At 41.9% G+C, this 9,302-nt stretch overlaps 2 protein-coding genes across 3 annotated transcripts; both read left to right on the plus strand.

Annotated features, from left to right (window-relative positions):
- The first annotated feature begins 46 nt into the window (after window positions 1-46).
- Window positions 47-6,127, plus strand: fam234a (family with sequence similarity 234 member A). Of its 2 annotated transcripts, none has more exons than XM_005721605.1 (12): window positions 47-126; window positions 1,054-1,356; window positions 1,443-1,553; window positions 1,636-1,818; window positions 2,096-2,220; window positions 2,407-2,539; window positions 3,143-3,275; window positions 3,368-3,508; window positions 4,127-4,208; window positions 4,320-4,472; window positions 4,562-4,664; window positions 4,992-6,127. In XM_005721605.1, the coding sequence occupies exons 2-12, from the start codon at window positions 1,089-1,091 to the stop codon at window positions 5,198-5,200; spliced, it is 1,641 nt and encodes a 546-aa protein (XP_005721662.1). In that variant the 5' UTR covers window positions 47-126; window positions 1,054-1,088; the 3' UTR covers window positions 5,201-6,127. The 2 variants fall into 2 exon arrangements, with proteins under 2 accessions (XP_005721662.1, XP_005721661.1); XM_005721604.1 differs by lacking the exon at window positions 47-126 and adding an exon at window positions 249-376.
- Window positions 6,128-7,101: 974 nt separating this feature from the next.
- Window positions 7,102-9,093, plus strand: cox6b1 (cytochrome c oxidase subunit 6B1). Its single transcript, XM_005721606.1, has 4 exons — window positions 7,102-7,228; window positions 7,894-8,020; window positions 8,316-8,416; window positions 8,830-9,093. The coding sequence occupies exons 2-4, from the start codon at window positions 7,915-7,917 to the stop codon at window positions 8,881-8,883; spliced, it is 261 nt and encodes an 86-aa protein (XP_005721663.1). The 5' UTR covers window positions 7,102-7,228; window positions 7,894-7,914; the 3' UTR covers window positions 8,884-9,093.
- Window positions 9,094-9,302: the final 209 nt, after the last annotated feature.

The following is a 9,302-nucleotide window of genomic DNA, read 5'->3' on the forward strand; positions in this document are numbered from 1 at the left end:
CGTACAACAACCAATCACAAGACGTTTACTGATAGACCCTGAGCTATGACTTTCAGGCAACGGCTATTCGCCATAGGCATTCATCATGTTGAAGCACATCTTGCTACAAGCAATACCCAAATTTAGGTAAATTAATCTTAATGTTAAGGTTCATGTTGTTTCGGAGGTTTCAATATTATTTGAATGTGTACATTTTCAATGTGTAGCGCTACCTGTCAGACAAATTCGGGGTATGCGAACCTGTTTAGGACGGTGGGCTTGCCTGTGATTTGTTTACGCAACTGGGATTGACAGGCAGTTTTGTTAGCCTGTGTCAGGCCTGCTATCTAAAGTTAGCCGCACCAAAGAACGCAGGAGTCGGCGGTGCAGAGTTAAAGTAAGAAAAACCTTATCTGTATCTGCTTAAACTATTGAATTAACCTCAAATCGAGGGCCGCTTTCTGTGGTAATATTACACATAGTCCCTTTTTTCGGGGTTGGCCTTCGTTCAACAAGTTAGCAAACTAATCCACCCAGGTGTTGAGGGTAAACTTTTTTAAATACCTAATCTCGTTAATATAGATAGCTATCCGGAACTGACTAAGGCGAAGAAAAGACTTTCACGGCACGGTCTCGGGGCGTAAAATAATTTTGTGCGAGCCTGTTTGTAATATACATAAGGAAGTTTGTAGCACACGCCCTTATCTTTCTTTTTTTACGTGTGAGTAATAAGCCTGTTGCTGCAGAACAAATAATATGGTGTGCAATCCTGAGCGATGTTTATTATGGGTCTGCTCTTTTTGTGCTGAGAAGCGTCTGGATCTGTGCTGGCACATCTGAATAAGCAGAGATTCACAAAGGTTGATACAGCAGAAATAGCTGGACTGCTAGACCCTGCTGCCTCCAGTATTATTTCCCACAGAGTGTATCTGTGAATGCCAGCGAGTTTTGTATGGTTACTTTGACACATGCAGGTTTATAATCCGCTCCACACTGGAACTGTATATGACAATTTGTATTTGCAGTGGTATGTATTTACGTAAGTGTTTACCATAATCTCTTTTCTCCTTTTAGGCAGGTCAGTGGGCCAGTAATGCATTAAGGCAGTGATGGAGACCACAGACCAAGCCACTGAGGGCGACCCTCTGAAGACAGGAGAAGATGGTGCAGAGGCAGGAACAGTACCATCAGCAACAGAGCTGAAGAGAAAGAGCTGCAAGGAGTTGGGTTTTTCCAAACTGTCTCATTGGCGAACTGCAGTCTTTTTCTTGTCCTTGTTCCTTTGCCTCACCATCGTGTTTGCCTTCTCCTTCATCATCCCCTGTCCCGTGAGGCCACAATATCTTGTTACCTGGAACAGTTCATTCCCTGGAGCAGGTGAGTGCAATTATATGCCTTTCACTGCTTGACAGTGTTATAGTTGCGAGATAATTAGGCACTACTTTCTCTTTTCTTCACCACAGCAACCTACAACTTCTTAGCTTTTGAACATGCAAATGAAGACAAGGTGATGGATGTCCTGTTTATTCTCAAAACCACAGAAGTGACACAGAACAGATCATGTGCTGATGAAGGTAGAGACTGATCCTCTGTTTATGAGAATACAATACACCCATTGTGTGTTATGTATGTTTAGAAAAACTGTGGGTTTTCCAGCTCTATCCTCACCATGCGTGTTTCTGTTGGCACTGGATGGCACACATGGAGAGAACCTGTGGGACTATCCGCTGGAACCCGACTTCCACTGGGCCCAGTGTGGCCTCGAAAGAGAAACGGGCAGAACCTGGGACTGTCTGCTGTCCCATTCTGACAAACTCACAGCCATCGACAAACGTACAGGTTAGTGAAAAAACAAACTCAATGCAAGTAGTGGCAAATCAAATCCTTTATTTAATTAAGAGGAAGAGAAATGGGGATTTTACTGGCTAAGAAAAAAATTGTACCCATTTCCAATTTGTTAGCGGCAACAAATTACTGACATACCATTTAATGTAGTGTTCCTGAAGTCTAGTTAAAGAAAGGAAGTAAAGCAATTTTAACTCCTAAAGATCCGTTTTAGGTCAAGAAAGATGTCTTTTGTAACCTGCGTTGTTACTGTGCGGTGTGGTTGTCTCAGGTACGAAAATCTGGCAACAGTCTCAGCCTACTGGGCTGCGCAGCTCTGCGCCCGTTCTCAGTGTCCCAGATCTGGATGGGGACAAAGTTGGTGATGTGGCTCTGGTGGCATCTGATAACACACAGGTAAAGGTGAAGTTAAGAGTTATATTATTCTGTTTCTTGGTTTTTGGTATATTTTATTATGTTTTTCTCTTGCTGTAACAAGACTCAAATATGGAAATGTTCCCCATTGAAAGTGTTGATATTAATGATAATATTAAAGCAAAAATGGAATCGTCCCAGTCTCAGTGTCTCCTGTCATATCTGCAGACTCAGCTGGTATTGCTCTCAGGGAAGACGGGTGACCAAATCGGCACTACGGTGGTTCTCGATTCCACAGAGACAGCCAGTCATCTTCTGCACCGCACTGAGAAAGGTTCTTACTACGTACTACTGCAAAAAGGTTTGTGTATGAAATCATCCGTGACAGTTACTCTGCAGGCTAACCGGTTGAGCAGGTTCTCAATGATAAGTGTTGCATTTTATCCAAGTACAGTTGCAAAACTCAAACTGTTACAGATTTTTTTTAATGCTTAGTCATAACAAAAGCTGAATAATAACAGCTGCACTGTTATACCTTTTATAGGATCACCTTTAGTCTAGGCTTAAAAGATTATGTGAATCTTTGTCCTGTAACAACTTATTTAAAAGTTGAATAAAGTCATATGTTATGATTAATAACAACTTATGGACCCAAAGAAAATTACCCGCAGGTATTAGATGTCTACAAAGGAGGTGGGTCAAAGAGATTTGGTTAGGGTTCAGGTGTGCATCAAACGCTTCAGTAAAAGAAACGTTATCATAGAGATGTTTGTTAAATATTGATATTACCTGATATTAACCTTGCTGCATTTTTTAACAACAGTTCTTACAGTGAGGCTCATTTACTGTAACATTTCATCTTTACTCACTTTTCAAAAGATTCGTCAGCTTTTAGTTTTCTTCCTGTTGTTGATTCTAGGACAGGAAAGGGAATTATTGAGTGAGTGAGTGTATTTACTCGTAGACACTGGGCTGTATGGCTGGGCACTGTGGAAGATCGCTGCCAAGGCTAAAGCAGGGATGGATATGGGTCTGAAGAAGGACCAACACCTGGAGAGAAATGCCAGTGGCACAGACGGCCTTGTACCCATCTACGAGTAAGAAGGAACTTTGATTATCACTTCTACAAAACCGCCTGTTGTCATGGGGATTTTTACCCTGAGACTTGCTATTTGTTTCTGCTTTATAGGTCTGAAGTGAGTCGAATGCTGAAAACCGATGAAACGGATGATTCATCCAACTTGCTGGTTGTGGCTGGGAAGGAGGTGGCATTGCTTGATGGCAAACATTTGGAGCTACTGTGGAGATTCAACACCAGCTCAGTCCTCAGGTAAACCCACTGTGTATGCTTTAGATTTCATGTGCATAGAATAAGAGGAAAGTGCTTAGTTACACAGCACAGCAGCTTAATTAATACCTCAGTACAGAGTGCTTACAAGGTCGATACCGTTGAGATTGCTGGACAAATTCCATAATGCCATGGATACAGAAAGGGAAGAAAAACAACAAGAGCACTTACCTACATCTTTCCATCTTTCCAACATCTGGCCGAGGCCTATCTGTGTGAAGTTTGCATGTTCTCCCCATGTTTGTGTGGGTACTCTGCCTTCCTCCTACAGTACAAAGACATGCAGTTTGTGGACTTAGGCTCATTGGTGATTATAAACGTGTGAGTGTGGATGCATGGATGGTAAAGCTATATCATTTATAGACCTGGAAAAATAGTCCCTAAATGTACTGTAGACATGTCCATATCCACTAAATAATTTATACATCTCATTAAAATAATATATTTGCTCAGAAGTCAGATTGTGTTAAAACACAACAAAAACCAACAATCTCAAACATTCAGTATTAAATTCTGGTCATTTTTGTGTGTAAACCATTTGTTGTTATTAACTAGGACTCGCTGGGTGGAAAAACAGCCTTTTCTCTTTATTTTTTTCAGTGAACCCTCTTTTGGTCATTTTAACAAAGATGGTTTAATAGATGTTGTCATTGAGGAGGATATTGGCAACAACACAAAGAGGGTAAGTTAAATTAAAAACGTGACAAACAGCTTTATTTCAATGCCTGACTGCTGGCATGAGGTGATCAGTGTGAATCATAGAAAAACTAGACCACTTTGGTTTTAAATGTAGATAATAATCCTGGATGGGAAGACTGGCGGTGTGCTGTGGGAAGTCCAGCTCTTGGCCAGTCCTAATTCCCCGAGACCCGCTTCCATCGACACCACCAACTACTTCTCAGTCTTCATGTTTTGGGGCTTGATGCCCTCAGAGTCAAACTCATCTGTAAGTACACTACCTTTATGAATATGATCATTTTACACGTTTCTCTCAAACAAAACTGCTCCCTGACAGCTGCAATGTTTTCCTTTCAGGAACCAGTAACAAGTGAACGACGCTCTTACATGCTGCATCCTCTCTATTCGAATGCTCTCCTCGAGTCCACTAATGTCGTAGACCACATTATAGCATTTAAAGGTACCTCTTGTTCTAGCAAAGGTATTACTGGTACGATGTATTTCCAGGGTGTATCTGATATCCCCGTGTTGGTGTTTATACCTGGATTATCTTAATTAATGTTGGTCCAGGTTTAACATTGCAAGTGACCAATCACATGTTGATGACATAGTTTTGCACCTTGGAATAAAAAATCCAAGCAACGTGATTGGTCACTTGCGATGTTGAACCTGGACCAACAATAATTATTTTTAAGAAACAACACAAGGAAATCAGATCGAGCAGTGTTGTTTTTTTTTTTTGTTTTTTTTAATTTATTTTTGTTTAACTTATATATTTTCATTGTAGCCACGCTGATGGAGCGTGGGCGCCATGCTGCCTACATCCTGCTGATAGGCCCTAAGGAGGAGGGAGCCGAAAGCACCGTGGTTCTCAGCAAGCGCAAGCTGAAGCAGGACGTTCCCGACAGCAAAGTACTCCGTTTTGGCGACGGGACTACAAAATCTAATGAGGACATTAAAGAGGCCTTCAACCGACTCCGCTTTAGCGATTGGTGAAAAGGCCGGCTGTAACCTGTGCAGTATATCCTCGGTTTTATGCTGACTTAACTTGATTTTCAAAACCAAAGTTGTTGTAAACTAATTGTGACTTTCCAACTGCTGAGCAAAGAAACTCCTTTATCTTTAGAAGACTTTAGGTTGATTTGCTTTGACAGGGATGTTCTCCGGTGGACAAACTGGACACTGTCTATATTCACTCTTCTTCACTGCATATCCTTCATATTGTCAAAACTCTAAACCTGTATAGAATCAGAAAAAAGCTGCTGTTCACTGACAATCACTCTACTCAGACTGCTGTTCTCCTGCTGATAAACCCATCACATCTGCCTTTATGTATTGTTTCTAGCAATTTCATGCATTGGTGCAATGATCGTTAAAAACAGAAGCTGGACTGTTCAGATCTATGCAACTGTATGTCACGCTGTGCTTTAAAGGTAGCAGATGCATGCAACTACAGAGGCTTTTCCTTAGTGTGTCAAATTAAAAATAGCCTAAATAAAATAGATACACAGTTGTAAGGCTGGTTTATGGTATAAACTAAATGTTATGTGTTAAATTTGTAAGGGATCCTGTCTGTGAAAGTATCAATAAGGCACTCTGGCAGTCAACGGTACTGATGTTGACATCGATGACCCTTTACTGTTACTTACTTAATCCAACATGCTGTAAGATGTAATGCTATATAACGCACACTGACAATTTAGTCAATGCTGTATCAAATAAGAGTTATTGTTGTGGTTGAACAGCTCCTTATGAAGCTGTTTTCCCTTGGTAACTTATATTAAGGTTGAAGACGAGGTTCTTATTTTTGCTGAACATGGACATATTGAACCTGTGAAAGAGGCCTTTATTGGAGATGACTTTACTTTCTGACTTGTAATGAAATGTTCGGATTTGAGCTATATTAAAATATTTTTAAAGAAATTGCTTTTGTTTAATCTAAATGAATAAAAACAGGCTGTTTGTCGCCATCTTGTGCACGCACACACAGAGTGCAGTAAAGCGCGGACAGACCGTCGGCATGGATGTATGCAAGGCAGTCACGTATCTCTGGGGCAGTACCGTGCAGTTTACTCCCTAAATACGTACACCGCGTCATTTATTTACCGTGACGCAAGACTGCCGTGGGGCTCCTCCTGAATGCATGTGAGGGGATTGAGAGCCTCTCCTTGTAGGGAAATGCTTGGAATTTTTATGGAAAGCCGCACTTGAGGCAAAATAGGAGAAGGCGCCGAGACTTGGCTGGAAGGGAGTGGACCCGCGTGGACAGCGACCGGAGACGGATAGGCGCGCGGATAGTGCAAGTGCGCTACCTGTAAAGGAGTTACGCGCGGAAATGCAGCTCATGCACTGAAAGTGTAGTTAGTGCTCCTGAGGCACTACACGGTTAACATGTCACTCTGCTTATTATTATCAGGCTAATAGACCTGCCACATAAAAAACGGACTGCTCATCTGTTCCGTGTCTTAGCTCACAGCTGGTAGGTCCTATAAAGTGAGACTGCAGCACCTCCCTACGATTGCAGGCATTTCTTGACAGAGTTCCTGGTTTGGCCAGCTTTACTTCACTTGAAATCCGAAATATAGGAAGCCCACATGAAGGGAAAATTACTTTTTATGGCCATCCAACTCAAACCCATCCAGCTCATATGCTTAAAAACATCATATTAATGATTAACAGAAACACAGAGGAGCCGAAAACTTCCGGCTTCATAGGAGTAAAACCTCGAACAACAAATGAAAGCTAAAATAAACACCTCCCGCTGCGCCCCTGGGCTTTCACCCCTCAGGGCTTTTATTCTCCAAAACACGACATAAAGCAAACATTTGCGTGTAGACAAAGTGTGACTGTGAGAGTCTTGTCATTTCAATGTGACCTGTATCCGCCATTCCCTTATGATAAAACTGCACGGCTCCAATATCTTCAGACCGGAGCGCACGCGTGGAGCGCGCACTGTCTCTCAGAGTAACGACACTCACCGTCCGGTGTAAAGTCACTTGAGCCGAGCCAGCATCTGCGACTAAGGTACCGTTTACGTGCATGCTCTAACCCTCTAAAGTACCGGTTTCTTCTTGCGCAGACCGTCCGCTAGGTATTATTTCTATTTATTCTATTCATTTCTGTGTGTAGTCATCAAAATAACCGCTCGGGAAGTGGCGTGTCAAAAATGGCACCACTAATTCTGGGTATCGATAGGAAGTGTTTTAATCGGTTTTCAGTGGCATTCTTAAAGAAACGAATTACACTGCAGAGAGAAATAGCGAATGTGTTACCAGGTTGTGCGAAAAAGAAAGAGAAACTGGGCTACGTGCGAAGGAAACGCTTTTTGGCCTGGTAACTAAGGCTATTGATTACTGCCAATACCGGCTAATAAGGCGCATTTGACCATTTAGGGCCTTCCCACTTTGTCCTACATATTTAATCACTGCTTATGTTTGACTGTAGTTTGATATTATAGATTGGACGGTGATGAAAGTGCCGCATTTCTAGTAGCAGCCTTCAGGTGCCGCAGACAGCAATCCGCTGCACTTGCCCAAATATGAAATCTTAAGGCGTCACAGATCGTCACCGCCGGCCACTGTTCAATCTCCGCACATAGAAGGCAACCTGCAGATGTTATCCTCACAAGAGGCTGCCACACACAGGCTAATGAGTGGCTGTTTCTTTCCCCTTTTGCACCCATTCATTAGATTCTCCTTCCAGAGGTGAAAATGGCCGAAGACATTAAAGCCAAACTTGAGAAATACCGCACGGCTCCCTTTGACTCCAGATTCCCCAACCAGAACCAGACCAGGAACTGCTGGTCCAACTACGTGGGTAAGACTACACCTCAAGGTCAAAGAGGTGCCTGTTGTTTTCTCCAAATGTGTGAAAGCGACTAGAGGAACTGCCAATTAAAGCAAGACTATGCTGTGCTTTAAAAAGGCAATAACAACCTAGTAAAATTTTGGATTATTACAACATTATTCAGTCATAGTAATCATGATAAAGGCTATCATAGCTCACCTACTGACCCTGACATCTGGCCTGAAGATAGCCCAGTCAGATTTCTTCACAGGGTCTACTGGAAGGTTATTTTTGATATTCACCATTGTTGTTTCTCTATTTATAGACTACTACCGCTGCCAGAAAGCTTTGGATGCCAAGGGATTAGACACCCAGCCCTGCGAGTGGTACAAAAGGGTCTACAAATCGCTGTGCCCCATCTCCTGGGTAAATATAAGAAATATTACCATCTCATTTCTAACAGAAAAGCCACTTTGCTGAAAGCGTATTGGCAGCATGTACATGGTAATTTAATTGGTGGGAAGAGTTTGTTTAGCAGGGGTCAAACAACTTTATGATTCCTCACATTCCTGCTCAGCCCAAACAGTCAAAAATAAGGAAAACATGGAAAACACCGTTTGGAGATTTGCCCCTAATCACACAGCTGACTAAAAATACATCAACATGTTGAGTTACTTTATCAGCCAAAGCGATTCCACTCTCTAAGCTTTGCTTAACATCACAAGTTGTACAAAAATGTAGTTTGAGGATTAACACTCTTACATAGTTCAATCAACTAAAAATAAATATTTTTGTCTCAAAAGTTTTCTTTTTTTCCTCTAAAATTTTCGTCCCTTTAGATCCAGAAATGGGACGAGCAGAGAGAAGATGGGACCTTTGCTGGAAAAATCTGAGGCTTAAGCATTTCGAATGCCGATAGTCTGCAGAGATGTAATCTTTTCAGTAGAATGTTTGTACGAGTGGTATAAAACCTGCGGTGTGCCTTTCCACTAACGCTCTGTCCTGAGATCACACCGAAACTGAATGGTCATTCCTTAAAGATATCATGAAATGTACAGCAGATTCTGCATTAATAAAAAATATCTCAGGATATATTTATGGAACTGGCTTGTCCTGTCTTATTTTGTCTCTTTACTGCATGCTGCTGATCCCCTGTGAGGTTATTCATAGACTCTTTTTTTGGGGTTTAGTTCAGATGTGTGTGAGAAAGAGTCAGGGCAAGGAAGTCTGAACATAAGAGATCAACAGCAAAACCCAAGTGGCCCGCTTATAGAGTTTGATGCAGATCACTCCAGACATCCCCCCCAAAAAA

Source organism: Pundamilia nyererei, unplaced genomic scaffold (genome assembly GCF_000239375.1).
Source record: "Pundamilia nyererei isolate P.nyererei 1_Seehausen unplaced genomic scaffold, PunNye1.0 scaffold00005, whole genome shotgun sequence".
In the NCBI taxonomy this organism is placed as follows: Eukaryota; Metazoa; Chordata; class Actinopteri; order Cichliformes; family Cichlidae; genus Pundamilia; species Pundamilia nyererei.